The sequence below is a fragment of the Gadus macrocephalus genome, chromosome 6 (genome assembly GCF_031168955.1).
Source record: "Gadus macrocephalus chromosome 6, ASM3116895v1".
Taxonomy (NCBI): Eukaryota; Metazoa; Chordata; class Actinopteri; order Gadiformes; family Gadidae; genus Gadus; species Gadus macrocephalus.
Window position 1 is genome coordinate 26,162,594 of NC_082387.1, and position 15,072 is coordinate 26,177,665.

Consider the following 15,072-nt stretch of genomic DNA (forward strand, 5'->3'; position numbering starts at 1 on the left):
AACACAGTATTTGAAGACGTTATCCCGAAATTCCGCCGTGGTGCAGAGTTACAGCCACTACGAGCCAGTCGCACATTGAGCTTTCCCCAAATGCGCCGTTTCAGTGTCCGTAGCTTTAATGCAAATGAGGGGGAGAGAGGCGGGTCAAGGAGGAGGGTGGGGGTGTGGCCCTGAGCAGCTTGCGCCAAGGCGGTGGTCCCTCGCATAGCCGCGGGAACGTATTCTCGTAAAAAAACTCAGCCTGCACTAGACTCGCAACTCGCTACATATATATATATATATATAAGATATATAGCAGCGCAGCTCAATTACACCAGTGCATGCGCGCACAGTCGAAAATCGATCATTGTGTTCACACCATGGTTCACATCCAGCTGCTCACAGAACAAGTTTAGCGCTCCACCGCTCCCCTCACACTTTTTCATCTAACTTTTTTCAGCACTAGGTCATATGAGCATTAAATAAATGCTGCGTCTCAAAATGCCTTGGACAGCAGCGAGGATGACTCGCTTTGCCACGGGCCGAAACAGTGCGGAGCGACCACAGCCAGAGCGAACACAGCGGGGCAGTGGAGTGTCAGGAATAGTCTTTGGTGTACACATCAGTACGGCCTATTTGCACTACTGTTTAGTGGCAATGCAGTGTTTTATTCAATGCCTTTTTATTTTCGTATATTATTTCAATGAATACAATTTGTTTATTTATAAAAAGAAGATCTGGTCTTCAAATCTTTTTTCCAAATATAGGTCGTCTTACAATGGGTTTTGTGTTCATATTCTGACCAATACGGTACAGCGGGCGCTCACATGACGTTAAGCATTTCCTGGTGCATAATGTGACGCTTCAGAACCTAAAATCCCGTTTCTCCCCGTTGACACGACAACACATAACCAGTGTTTTCAGAAATCTCCACTTTGGCCGGAGTTTTTAGAAATGATCGTTTTCTGTGATAAGACAGGGCCTCAGACAGGGGGTGCTGCAGCACCCCTACTTCCCGCGGTACTGGTCCCTCGGCAGCGGGAAGCGGGGCTCAAGCGGGAGACATTCGCGGCCAACAATCCCTTTCTCCTCCATGTCGTGGTTCATGTAGGCCTACTTGAGGAGTCAAAGCAAAAGTTCCTTTCCCCCAATTCATTCTCAACCATGACTGAGTAACCCCCACTACAAGTCTCGTTGTGGAAACACCAGAGACAAGAGTCCGACGTGTTATGCGCCATAACACCAACAGCAGAACGGTTATCCAAATAACAAGGAAGTGTACAACACTCGCGTCACAGTCCTTGTGCTCTATCTAAATAATATCATACATAGATATCTATATCATATAATACATATTATCACGGCCAAAAGCTGTGTGCGCCTCCAGACGATATTATGAATCGTCTGGAGGAATTCAGTCCGACTTTGTCGGACTGAACCGCGCGCTGCCTGCTGCCGTGCTTCGCGGCGGTGGTGCCTCGAGGCAACCGGCGGCAGGCTGCAAACCTCATAAAGTGAGATTTTCATGCCATGGGACCTTAAAGGAAAATATGTTCACTGTGCTTCACCTGTTCACTGTGTTTAGTCAGACATCCACGCGTATACATTTTGAGTAGGCCTATACATTAAAAGTACTCTAATACCATTCTAATATGCTAAAATTAATATATTTTCTTATCAAATATATTTTTTGTGCATTAGTAATTAGTAATTCTTTACTAAACTTAGTAGCTACTAAAAAAATACTAATATGAGTATATTTTCTTATTATTTATTTATGAACGGATGCATGAATTCAATAATGTATGTATGACGGGAATGCCTCGTTAAAGCATTAATATTCATATGAATTAACGCGTACGAGTGAATAATTGTGTTATTATAGGTCTGTTTGACCGTCCCCTCGTCTCTATCCAGGCAGGGCACTCATCGCCTCGCCCACTGGAGGTCGATGTTACTCAGAGGAGAGGACCAGCCGGCTGGAGCCTGACGAAGCATTGGCCGCTCACTCTTCAGGAGGCGCTGGAAGCCGTTTGGTTCATCCCCACGTTCACAGATTATCTGCTCAGTGCAGCAGTCCCGTCAGCACCTGAACCGCCGTAATCCCTTTGGAAAGGGTATTGGATATATATATATATATACACACATATATATATTATATATTTATGGAATTGGATACTGCCCTGCTCAAATCGAAAGGGGACGGTGCGGGACTTAACGAAACATTTCACAGGCATCCCTCACAAGAAGAGCCATGGGTGTGAGCAAAGTGGACATAAGTAGGCTATGATTCCCCGGAATCCTCTTTAGGAATGGAGCCGTCTCGGAGGTCTCAGGGACCGCAGGGCTGAAGAAGACGTGTCCTCTGGATCGCTCTCCTCCTGCAGACCGTTCTGTGGTTTCGTGGCGCATCGACTCGTTTCCATTAGTTGTGCGTCGCGCTGCATGGCTGCACCATGGCCACGCTAGTGTGCAGGGTCCAGTTCCTGGATGATACCGATCCGTTCAACAGCACCAGCTTCCCCGAGCCCAGCAGACCTCCGCAGTACTCGTTCAGGGAAGAGATTCCCCTGATCAACCAGATCGCTGGAGTTCACCGGCTTCTCAAAGCCCCTCACAAGGTATGTTTCTCCCCTGACAATATTAAACCTAATGTTTAACCTAAAGTAAGGGATAGACTTTGTTATTGATTACAGGACACTTTCCCATTGATGTGATACAATAGAGTAAGGTACACCCAGCATGGGGTAGGCCCTCGAGTCTTTCTGTAACAGTAATATCAGCTCGGGGGGTGCGGGACGCTGCGGGGGGTCCAGAATGAGGTCCGGATGTCAATCAGTAATCAGCCATCAATCAGTGGAGCGGATTAATGTTTACCACAAGCTCTGCCGTCCTCTCCGCGTGGAGTTGTGTTTGCGTGGTTCTGTGGACTGTATCATTTTATTCATTTCAGTTCAACATATGTTTTCTCAACATTGTTTCTGTTCATAAATAGTTTTCACATGTTGTTGTTTTTTAGCATTGGGGTAGGTTGAGGCATATACTGTTAAAGGTGGAGGTTAATACCACGTCTCCCCTGATAGGTCGAGACAGACCACGTCTCACCTGATAGGTTGGGACAGACTGTTAAAGGTGAGGAAAAAGACAGAGCAACCTCAGGAAGATCTGGGTACCAGGAGCATGGCTCAATCTCTCTCTCTCTCTCTCTCTCTCTCTCTCTCTCTCTCTCTCTCTCTCTCTCTCTCTCTCTCTCTCTCTCTCTCTCTCTCTCCCTTTGATCAGCAAGGGATGGCAAACACCTTCCACCAGAGAGAGATGGAAAAAGAGAAAGAGAGAGAGCGTGGTGCTTGCGGTGCTCTGAGTGTAGTGGAGGAGGCCCCAGGTGATGGGGCCTGGGTGGTTCAGCGCTCGCTCCAGGGAGAAGGAGCCGTACGGACGGACATACACTTTCAGGCCGCTCGGCGTACCGGCCGGTGGTGTGACGCCTTCCCCCCGTCCCCGCCCCCGCCCCCCCGCTCGGTCGTGTCAGCGGGTGTTTTAGGAAGCTTGGTTTAGGCGGGTATAAATAGGACATGCTGCACATGGTGGCCTGGGGGCCGACACAGCAACCGTCAGCTGAGCCCAGGACCAGGGCCAGGGTCTACTCCCCTGGGTCTGGTCCCCTGAAAGCAGGAACACGGTCTAGTCCCCTGAACCCTGTCCCCTGGGTCAGGTCCCCTAAACCCGTCTCCTCAGCTGCATGGCTAGCGGCTAGCAGCTAGCGCTAACCCAGGGGTCAAGGTCTCCTTGAGCTCCTCCAGAGCTCGTCAGCCCACCGGTGATTCATCGGAGATCTGGGAAAGCAAAAACAAAAGTGGTGGTCGTCCACGTTGAACTGACTGGTTTCTGCCATGTCACCGTGCTCCGACTGGTTTCTGCCATGTCACTGTGTACTGACTGGTTTCTGCCATGTCCCCGTGCTCCGACTGGTTTCTGCCATGTCACCGTGTACCGACTGGTTTCTGCCATGTCACCGTGTACTGACTGGTTTCTGCCATGTCACCGTGCACTGACTGGTTTCTGCCATGTCACCGTGCTCCGACTGGTTTCTGCTATGTCACCGTGCTCCGACTGGTTTCTGCCATGTCACCGTGTACCGACTGGTTTCTGACATGTCACCGTGTACTGACTGGTTTCTGCCATGTCACCGTGTACTGAATGGTTTCTGCCATGTCACCGTGCTCCGACTGGTTTCTGCCATGTCACCGTGTACCGACTGGTTTCTGCCATGTCACCGTGTACTGACTGGTTTCTGCCATGTCACCGTGTACTGACTGGTTTCTGCCATGTCAACGTACTCCGACTGTTTCTGCCATGTCCCCGTGCACCGACTGGTTCGTCATGTCACCGTGTACCGACTGGTTCTGCCATGTCACAGTCTACCGACTGGTTTCCGACTGGTTTCCTCATTTCCTCTGGTTTCTGCCATGTCACCGTGTACTGACTGGTTTCTGCCATGTCACCGTGTACTGACTGGTTTCTGCCATGTCAACGTACTCCGACTGTTTCTGCCATGTCCCCGTGCACCGACTGGTTCGTCATGTCACCGTGTACTGACTTGTTTCTGCCATTACTGACCTGCTATGCAGTGTAGGTCTACTTACTGACTGTCTATGCAGTGTAGGTCTGCTTACTGACTGTCTATGCAGTGTAGGTCTGCTTACTGACTGTCTATGCACTGTAGGTCTACTTACTGACTGTCTATGCAGTGTAGGTCTTTTACTGACTGTCTATGCAGTGTAGGTCTGCTTACTGACTGTCTATGCAGTGTAGGTCTGCTTACTGACTGTCTATGCAGTGTAGGTCTGCTTACTGACTGTCTATGCAGTGTGGGTCTGCTTACTGACTGTCTATGCAGTGTGGGTCTGTTTACTGACTGTCTATGCAGTGTAGGTCTACTTACTGACTGTCTATGCAGTGTAGGTCTACTTACTGACCTGCTATGCAGTGTATGTCTGCTTACTGACTGTCTATGCAGTGAAGGTCTACTTCCTGACCTGCTATGCAGTGTAGGTCTGCTTACTGACTGTCTATGCAGTGTAGGTCTACTGACTGACTGTCTATGCAGTGTAGGTCTGCTTACTGACTGTCTATGCAGTGTAGGTCTGCTTACTGACTGTCTATGCAGTGTAGGTCTTCTATAGCTCAGCAGCTCGACCACAGATAGTGTGCTGCTCTTCTCTCGATGGAAACTATGACCAGGCTCTTTCTGACTCAGCCCTTCAATATAAATGAGTTATGGTCCTTTCAACACAGACTGCTGATCCCAGATGTGAGGGCCGCTATCGTGGATGTTTTTTTACCTCTGCGTATGAAATATTAAGTAAAACAGCACTTGCTGATTCTGTAGTAGAATGGACTGGATGTCATGCATTAGAAGCTGTGGCCCGGCAGAAGGAGACACAGGACGTCCCCTTGGTCTGAAGGGCTTCTGAGGGACTTCTTTGGCACCCATGCCTTCCTGCAAAATATTCAGAGGAAATTACAGCGTTCCATAATGAGAAGTTCAGCTAAATGCTGTAAAATACAGGTTTGTCTATCATTCCTGTCAAAGGACTCCTGAATTCCTCTACACATTGTTATGTAGGCTTGTGGCTCTCATGGTCTGACATAGTGTTCTGTGGTGTGATTGCTGCACACATATCAACACACACACACACACGCACACGCACACACACACACACACACACACACACACACACACACACACACACACACACACACACACACACACACACAACTTGGCTGTAGTAAATCGGTATAGCCTCCACCACATGCACAGAGGACGTGGATCCATACGTTCTGCTTGTGGTTGCTCTGTCATGCGTGCCGTGTACTTCAATAAGAGTGCCTTAGAATGAGGCCACAACTTATAACAATACACTCTCACTTTAATCCTTTAAAGATGTTTACCGTCTGTATCTCTGATTTAACAAACGACACGTTTACCAGAACTGCCAATAAAGACCAATGATGACCGGCCTCCTACTCCAACAACAATGAAGGAGAGGTTGACCTTCCGCAGAGGCGCACAGAAGATATCTGGAGTGAGATAGTGTTCTGAAATTGAAAATTGCATGGTGTTTATTTTTAGTTCCTCAGGCCAGAGGACCACAGTATGCCGGTCGGCGGCCGAGGCCAGACCTCAGTGTGTGAGCAGAACCTTGTGGTGGTTCCTCCGGACTTGGCCCTCGCGGAGCCGCTGGAGGAAGCCTCCTCGGTCCACGATGTGGTGTCTGCAGGACGCTGCTGCTGGAGGAGAGGCGGAGCCCTGTCACGTCGGCTACGTTAGGCTACAGAACGCAGAGGAAACCAGCGTCCACGATGCAGCCTTTAGGTCCAGGTCTGGATGGATTGATCAACGATCAGATGGGTGATTGGATGGATTTGTGAATGAACACATCTGGATCTATCGCCTCTTTGCCGCGGCTCATAAGAGGCGTACCCTGCTGGGTACTGGCAGACGGACTCGTCCCAACCGTGCGCCGGAAAAGCCTTTCTTTGGATCAACGTTTGTCTAATTACTGGTTCCAGCTCGGCTGCAGGGTTTAACGTGGCTGTTTACTTCAGGCCGTGACACGGCAGGAAGTGGGTACAACGCTCAGACGCAAGGACAGACGGGAGAGGAGAACTGAGACGGGGGGCTGTTCCAACATGACCTTGGCGTTAAGGGTCAGCACTACAGGCTCAAGTGCCCTGACACAGGGTACACACAACGTCTCGACCCTGTTTTACAGCGGCTCTCGGTGTGACCCGGACGCCATCCACCCTACGCTCAGAGCGGACGGCGGCGGCTCGCTCTGAGCTCGTGCCAGACGTCCGGCTCCAGTCCGTTCCTCCTCCCTTGGTTGTGGTGTCTCGGCGGCCGTGGAGCGTGGACCTCGCTCCGCTCTCATGTCTGGGCTTAATGAGCCTCTCCATCTGAACCTCTCCTTTAGTCTGGCCCGACACTGCGCTCCCACACCCCTCCCGCCCTCGGGCTCGGCCCTTGTGGCTTTGGGCTCGTTCCGCGTCCTCTTCCGCTCTCGGCCCGACGTGCCGTCCCCTCGGCTGTGCGGCCCGCATCCGTGCTCAGTGGGCCCGGCTTTCATGTCATCAGAATGTGCTTTTAGTTCAAAACGTGTCGTAAAAACAGAAGAGTTAAGAATGAGACTGGCTTCTTCTACAATGACCTCACAGGGCTGTGATCTCCAGGTGTTTTTGTTCCAGGGGTTAGTTACTGCTAAGAGGGTTAGTTAGTGCTCAGAGGGGTAAGTTAGAGGGCGGGCAGAAGGGCGTAGAGGGCGAGGGAGCGAGTCGGACCTGGGGACCAGAGAACGAGGATTGTCTTCCCCAGCAGATGTTTCCCTTCAGTCCTTGAGACCCTGAGTGCTGTGGAGTAGAACAAGCAGAGCGATTACACACATCAAAGCATTCTGAGCACTGATGTCTTTCTCAGCTTCTCCACCAGATTCAATCAAGTCACGAGTAGATGGAGCCTGACGCCAGCCCGGCTTCCAAAGTATTTAACAAAACACTGCCGTTACGATTCTAATGATTATGGGAGTTTGATGTTTCCCAATAATAGCCCTAAATTAGCAAAAAGTTGGGTCTATACTAGCGCAATAGTGAAACAATATTATTACAAAGCTGGAGAAAAGGTCTCATTGGATCAGTGCACATTAGGAAACACGTGCACGTTAGGGTAGACTGTGCATGTGAAGGGGACACCTTGCCCGTGGATGAGGGGACACAGTGCACGTGGAGGGGACACTGTGCACGTTGGGGACCGTGCACGCACCGGGGACAAAGCCAAGGCCAGGGCCAGACTCCTGACCCCCTGGTTCCTGTCCTCAGCCCTGCCGTCTGCTGAGGTCTGACTCTAACAGGATCGGGTATAAATAGGTTAATCTGACCGCCGAGTCCTTAAAGCCATGGCACCATGTGTTAGTGTCTCAGAGAGTTTGAGAGGGAAATCACCCAGGTTTGAGCCGGTCGGCCATCAGACTTGAGAGGCCGATCTTGAGTCTGAGATGTGAGACGAGGGAGCAGCACCATCGAGTGGGCTGCTGAACTGGAGCTGCATGAAGGGCTCTTGCTTGTAACCCCATGACCGGGGCCGTGAGGGGCCAAACTCAACAGGAGCCACCAAGGAGAGCTTATCTAGTCCTCGGGTCAGGATTACCTGATCTGTTTGAGTCACACCCACTTAGGGCTGGGCCATTAATCAAATTTTGATGGCGATTTCGATTTTAGCGTCAAACGATCACATAATACAATAATCTAGTTTTTTTTAATTTATTTTTTTTATTTTATGTTTTATAGAAAGGGCAGAACAGGTGGATACATATCTGTACATTATTTTAGATTGGAACATTCTCTTTTTGACCATTTTGTGTATTTATTCAAGGCGAAATTTCAAAGTTCTCAGTTCCAAAGATTTTTTTGGGAGAGACATGCTGAATAAATACATGTTTTCAAACTCAAAGATAATCGTTTAAATAATCGTGATTTCAATATTGACCAAAATAATCCTGATTATGATTTTTCCCATAATCAACATAATCAACTGGGACGTTAGGATCAGAGGGGTTCCCTAATTTTAAGCCCTTTGGGACTGTACCTGTTATTTAATTGAATTGAATCGACGTATATGAACCTTACGATCAGTCCAACCCCTCCCGTCCTGTTACAGGAGATCCCTCAGTGATAGGTAATCAAAACGTCTTCTCTCTGTCCCCAGCTTGATGACTGCGCCCTCCAGCTGTCCCACAATGGGAGCTACCTGGACCTGGACTCTACCCTGGCCGAGCAGAGGGACGAGCTGGAGGGCTTCCAGGTGGACGGAGGGTAGGACCACGCCCACTCACCCCTCTCTGGCTCGCTATCTGCCCGCTGTCTGTCTGTCTGTCTGTCTGATATGTCTGTCTATCTCTTCTATCGCTTTAACAGTATCTCTGTCTGTCTGTCTTTTTATCTGCTCAATGTTTCTCTGTCTGTTATGTCTGTCTGTCTGATATGTCTGTCTGTCTCTTTTATCGCTTTAACGGTATCTCTGTCTGTCTTTCTGTCTGCCCATCTCGCTGTTGGTCTGTCTGATATGTCTGTCTGTCTGATATGTCTGTCTATCTCTTCTATCGCCATAACAGTATCTCTGTCTGTCTGTCTTTTTATCTGCTCAATGTTTCTCTGTCTGTTATGTCTGTCTGTCTGATATGTCTGTCTTTCTCTTCTATCGCTTCAACAGTATCGCTGTCTGTCTTTCCGACTGACAACATCGCTGTTTGTCTGTCTGATATGTCTATCCGTCTGATATGTCTGTCTGTCTGATATCTCTGTCTGTCTCTTCTATTGCTTTAACAGCATCTCTGTCTGGCTGTCTTTCCTGTCTGCTATCTGCTGTTTTTCTATCCATGTATTTCTGTCTCTTTAACAGTACCTCTGTCTGTCTGTCTGTCTTCCTGTCCTTCTGTCTGTCCCTCTCCTTGTTTCCCTTCGACCCCTTATGTCTGTTCACTTGGTGGAATCGTTTCTCTATTGGTCGGTTGAAGAGCGGCTGAATGCCAGGATACCCTGTGCAGAAGTCGAAGGTAAATGGTCTTAGGGCCTAAAAAAATTTTTTGTTTGGTTCCGTTTTTTTTTTTTTTTTTTAATGTAATTACGTGTTGGTACAGCACCTCTATAATTACGTTTTGGTACAGCCCCTCTTCATTCTGTACAAGGATGAGCGAATTTTCTCGTTTTTAAATGAAAACAACCTACCTATCATTCGCTGCCGCTGGAAAAAATAAAATAAAAAAATAAAATAAATTCCCTACCTACCCATGACCTCAACTGACAACCAACAGGAACCAAACTTTTTTTTTTTTAGGCCTAGTGGGAAGGTGTTGTATGTTCTCTGCCCTGCTGGTTCTGCTGGGAGCCCCAAAACAAAGAACTAGTTATTAATAAACCCAATGGATCACTCAGAACTCAAGTACTGGAGACTTGTTTTATTAGAGAGAGATTGGTTTAGCGTGTCTCTCTGATTGAACAAGTGTTAGCTGGTTTAGCTGGATGAGTTTCAGATGCCGTGGTATATCTGCTCGCTCTCTGCAGGATTACTGCTTCAAGTAGAACACGAATGAAACGATGGAAAGACAGCAAATCATTCTGGCAGCATAAGTCTGTATGTTATGCTTCAAATCACTAAGAGTTACAATATGCAAGATTTAGGATTTCAAGCTCGCTCCAGACGCAATGTTGGAAAATATCCCCACCTTGCTACTTCATACTGCACCTTTAATGCATCAAAACTATTCATCACTACATGGACTCTATATCTGTCCTCTGTTGAATGATCCAATGAACCAACACATTTTCCTATTCTATATGAAAGAGATGCATTGTTGGCTCTTCATTTGGTATTGATTATTAAATACGTCGGCTACTCTAGTGGACGCACCGTTAATAAATAAACCAAGAATATCATTTGTTATTCATAGACATTAAATCAAGAGGTCGTACTTAAGAAAGTCATTATGTGACCATCTGCCCTGGAGTAAGGTGTGACTGTTGTTAAGGTAGTATGGCGTCCATCCATTTTGGCATCTTAGATACCTTGTCTGCCCAGCCAAACAGGTGGAATGATTTCATCGTACCCCTATAAATGGTGAATGCACTGTGTTTCTACAGAGCTTTGTGGCCACTCAAAGCACTTAACAATATCGCCTAACATTCACCCATTCATGCACACATTGAGGTCGGGGTCGACCACGCAGGGCGACAGCCAGCTCGTCAGGAGCAGCCAGGGTGAGGCGTCTCGCTCAGGGACACCTCGGCACTCAGCTAGGAGGAGCCGGGGATCGAACCAGCAACCTTCCGGTGACCAGCCAACCTGCTCTACCTCCTGAGCCTCACGCCCCCAATAGCATGGAGTGGTCCCTCAACACCTTGAACAGTACCCCAACACGGGTTCACTCACACTCCCTCAAACCCAGCGGTGCCAAACGGAGCCGAGGAACACGGGATTCAAACCCGACGCGCTGCTCTGTAGCTAGCCCCTTCAGACCTGGCAGCGCAGCGGCAGAGTTATAAAAACCTTCATTCCCTCCGTGTTTCGCTGCCTTATATGGGCGGGGGGTCAGCGCTGCGTGGGCCGCGTTGGCGTGCCCTCACGCTGTGAACACGTTGATGGCTGATGTCAAACCCGCGGTTGGCACGGCGGTCCCGCTCGGCTCAGACCACAAATACCCGTGGATTTATTTGCCTACGCTGGAATTTACAAACTGCTCTCCAGCTCGGGTGTTTCTGTGGAACGTTGCGAGTGGCGGCGATGGTTCCCCCGGTTCTGAGACGGGTCCCGTGAGCGTCTAGTGAGCGAGGGGAGAGTGGCCCTCAGCCAGGGCTCCCGGCCAACTGGCTGCAGCCGGTTTAACCGTGTGCCATTAAAACCAGCGCTGTCTCCCAGTGGTTCCCTCCCTGTGCCGCTATGGGCGGGGGGGGGGTTGGACCATTATTCTGTGATAACACGTCGTTCATTAGTCGTTGGCCCGTTCCCCCCGCTTGGTTTGATGGTGTTGATCACCTGACATCGCGACTCCCACTGCCTTGCCACGTTCGTCTGGATGATCGCTGAGATTTTAAACGAGAGGTTGATGAGGCGATTTACCTTTCCTTGTAACTCTGTGTCTCACCTCTGCTTCTACTGAGGAGGTCATTCTTCACGTCAGCGGGAGCCTCGCTCACCCTGGGTTCTCTCGTGTGTGGCTACAACGCCTTGGCAACAAGCTAACGCAGGATATCAGCTGTTCAGCCTTAGATTGCTATTTCTAGGCGCTTGTTTCCTGTTATGTTCAATTAGTTGCGTGAATAATTTCGTAAACAAGCACCTCAGTCCTGGTCCGGTCCAGAACCAGTTAAGGGCACAAGCATGCTAGCTTAAACCAGTGGAACCATTCCAAATTGAAAAAGATCGGACCTTTACATCCGCGAACATCCTGTTTATTTTTTATCAAACCTTTATTTAACCAGGGAAAGTCTCAATGACAAACGGATACATTTAGATTTCAGTCCACAATTATCACACGTATGTTAAAATGCTTCCACTCTCTAGGTGTGTCTAAGATCTTGCATCTTAAACACTAAAATCAGCTTGCATCCGTGTGTGAATGACATCGCTGACCGCTTAGGGGGGCTTCAGACCCAGGGACCCCCACACCACACCCCCTCGTCCCCCCGGCCCCCCGTCCCCGGGTCGGGGTGGGTCTCTGACCTCACGCAGACGGCCCCTTAAGGCTGGCATTCAGAAGATGCATCACTCGCGTGCCCCCCGGTCTGGCCGTCCCTCGGCGATAGATAGAGAGGCCGCTTGTGTCGTCCGGGTCTGTGTGAGGACCGGGCGGCCCACTGGTCACCTGCTCCCAGAGCCACGCACGGCGAAAGGAACCGGAAGTGGGCCCGGAGGCTTGGAGGAAGGTCTGGGAGGTGTTGGGGGTGGCGGGGGAGGTGTTGTCTGAAGCACATGTTACCGATTAGGTGTTGGGGTTTCACTTGATGCCTTGTCAGGTGATTTTGACAGATGATTGGTATGTGAACGCTGTACGTGTGCGTGCGTGCGCGCGCGCACGCGCGCGCGCGTGTGTGTGTGTGTGTGTGTGTGTGTGTGTGTGTGTGTGTGTGTGTGTTATTGACTCCGTAATAGTTTCAGCCTGCTACAGGCTGATTCGGCCGTCATATCTACTCAATCTTAGATGATTTACAATTCACATAGCAGAAATATTTCAATCCCCCAGAGTCTTATAGATACAGTTATAACTTTATTTATTGAGTGTATGACGAATATACACACAGTTTATTTGTCCGATTAATTTACAGTTATAGCTTTATTTGTCGTATCTATTAAATGTCTCACGAGTCAAATTCCAGAAGGCTGCTTTCCATATTTTCCTATCCTGTTAACTTTTTCCTACTGCCTATATATCGTTTTATTGTTGGTGAGTTTAATGTCGTCTGTGGACCCTGAGGGACCGGGTCAGAGGTTGAACTAACCAAGTAATGTTTACGGAAACAAAAAGTGCAACTTTAACTCCAGATGAGGGTAGGAGGGAAGTCTAAGGATAATATTAACAGACTGCAAAGCACAACTTTATCATTCTTTACCGTGTGTGTGTGTGTGTGTGTGTGTGTGTGTGTGTGTGTGTGTGTGTGTGTGTGTGTGTGTGTGCGCCTTTCCATCCAAAACAGAACATTTTCAGTCTGTAAATAAACAGAACTCTGAGAACATTATCAGTATGTAAAGAACCAGAACATCATCAGTCTGTAAAGAACCAAAACACTATCAGTCTTTAAAGAACCAGAACTTAGAGATCATATCAGGCTGTAAAGAACCAGAACATTATCAGTCAGTAAAGAACCAGAACACTATCAGCCAGTAAAGACCCAGAACATTATCAGTCAGTAAAGAACCAGAACATTATCAGTCAGTAAAGAACCAGAACATTATCAGTCATTAAAGAACCAGAACACTATTAGTCAGTAAAGACCCAGAACATTATCAATCTGTAAAGAACCAGAACTTAGAGAACATTATCAGTCAGTAAAGAACCAGAACCTACAGAACCTTCGGAGCTCTGCTGATCCAGGGGGCACTAGCTGCACCAGCTTCATGTCTGTCATTAATTGGCCACTGAGGGAAAGCACTGGTTTGTCTGGTTTCCAACTATGAGGTAAACTGTTGCCTCTCTGCTCCCCACTTCAGTCTCTGCGGGCCCACATTATGGGATGTTTTACAATCAGGGGCCCAGGAGGGCTCCATCCAGGCATGAAGCCTCCCTGGCCTGGGCAACTAGGGTTAAGGTGGAACTAGGGTTAGGGTTAAGGTGGAGCTAGGGTTAGGGTTAAGGTGGAGCTAGGGTTAGGGTTAAGGTGGAGCTAGGGTTAAGGTGGAGCTAGGGTTAGGGTTAAGGTGGAGCTAGGGTTAGGGTTAAGGTGGAGCTAGGGTTAGGGTTAAGGTGGAGCTAGGGTTAGGGTTAAGGTGGAGCTAGGGTTAGGGTTAAGGTGGAGCTAGGGTTAGGGTTAGGTGGAGCTAGGGTTAGGGTTAAGGTGGAGCTAGGGCTAGGGTTAAGGCGGAGCTAGGGTTAGGGTTAAGGTGGAGCCAGGGTTAGGGTTAAGGTGGAGCCAGGGTTAGGGTTTTGTCAGAGCTAGGGTTAAGGTTAGGTGGTGCTATAAGCTAGGAGCTAGGCACTAGGTGGTAGGAGCTGGTTGCTTCAGAAGCCATGGCGCGGGGGAGATATCAGTGGTCCCGTTCTCAGTGTTCCCTCTCTCTCTCTTAACCCTGTTGTGGTTTCCTCAAACAACAGATTGGTCACCAGAGGGCATTCGTCCGAAGACACATGAATGCTATCACTCAGTCAAAATCATTTATTTCACAAATGAGCCTACTACTTACCAACAGGCAGCCACAACCCCGATCATATGAAGCACCTTAGCATTATCAACGTTTCACGTATTCTTTGTATGAGCCTATTTCCTTGTTAAACACCACTGTTATCATTTTCAGATCGATGTTTGCATAAAGATTGACCTTCTGTCTTTCCTTTCTCCACAGGAGAGGCAAGAAGCACAGCATCGTGCTGCGCATGCAGCTGTCTGTCCGAGTCCACGCCTGTATCGGTGAGTCCGCTGGCTCCGGCACTCTGTCCTCGTCCTGTCCCACCACACAGACCCGGCAGCATACCTCTCTATTATCACCCTCACTGGCCTCATATTATGCTTGTGGTGAAATAATGGCTGATAATGAGCCCAGATTGCGGGCCTCATGGTGACCCTGAGCTGTGATAACGAGCTGGTGAGGAGGTAATGGGGTCTCGGACCGTGGTCAGAGACCCCCCCGACCACAGGATGGGCTGTGATAGAAGAACAACAGCAGGGGCCAGGGACACATGCAGTCAGACACGGGTATACTCACACACACACACACACACACACACACACACACACACACACACACACACACACACACACACACACACACACACACACACACACACACACACACACACACACACACACACACACACACACGAACAGGGTGAG

At 48.9% G+C, this 15,072-nt stretch overlaps 1 protein-coding gene across 2 annotated transcripts; it reads left to right on the forward strand.

The window, feature by feature from the left end:
* The first annotated feature begins 1,890 nt into the window (after positions 1 to 1,890).
* Positions 1,891 to 15,072, forward strand: LOC132460192 (FH1/FH2 domain-containing protein 3-like). 2 transcript variants are annotated; one of them, XM_060055263.1, is made up of 4 exons: positions 1,891 to 2,600; positions 8,741 to 8,847; positions 9,549 to 9,587; positions 14,585 to 15,072. In XM_060055263.1, exons 1-4 carry the CDS (start codon positions 2,436 to 2,438, stop codon positions 14,799 to 14,801), a joined length of 528 nt encoding a protein of 175 aa, XP_059911246.1. In that variant the 5' UTR covers positions 1,891 to 2,435; the 3' UTR covers positions 14,802 to 15,072. The 2 variants fall into 2 exon arrangements, with proteins under 2 accessions (XP_059911246.1, XP_059911247.1); XM_060055264.1 differs by lacking the exon at positions 9,549 to 9,587 and having other exon boundaries at positions 1,893 to 2,600; positions 14,585 to 14,911.

Bases quoted from the DNA above. Each gene is read 5' to 3' on its own strand.
- LOC132460192 (XM_060055263.1), top strand. From the start codon at position 2,436: ATGGCCACGCTAGTGTGCAGGGTCCAGTTCCTGGATGATACCGATCCG. The intron at 8,848-9,548 runs GTAGGACCACGC...GGTCGGTTGAAG, and splicing joins GGCTTCCAGGTGGACGGAGG to AGCGGCTGAATGCCAGGATA. The intron at 9,588-14,584 runs GTAAATGGTCTT...CTTTCTCCACAG, and splicing joins ACCCTGTGCAGAAGTCGAAG to GAGAGGCAAGAAGCACAGCA.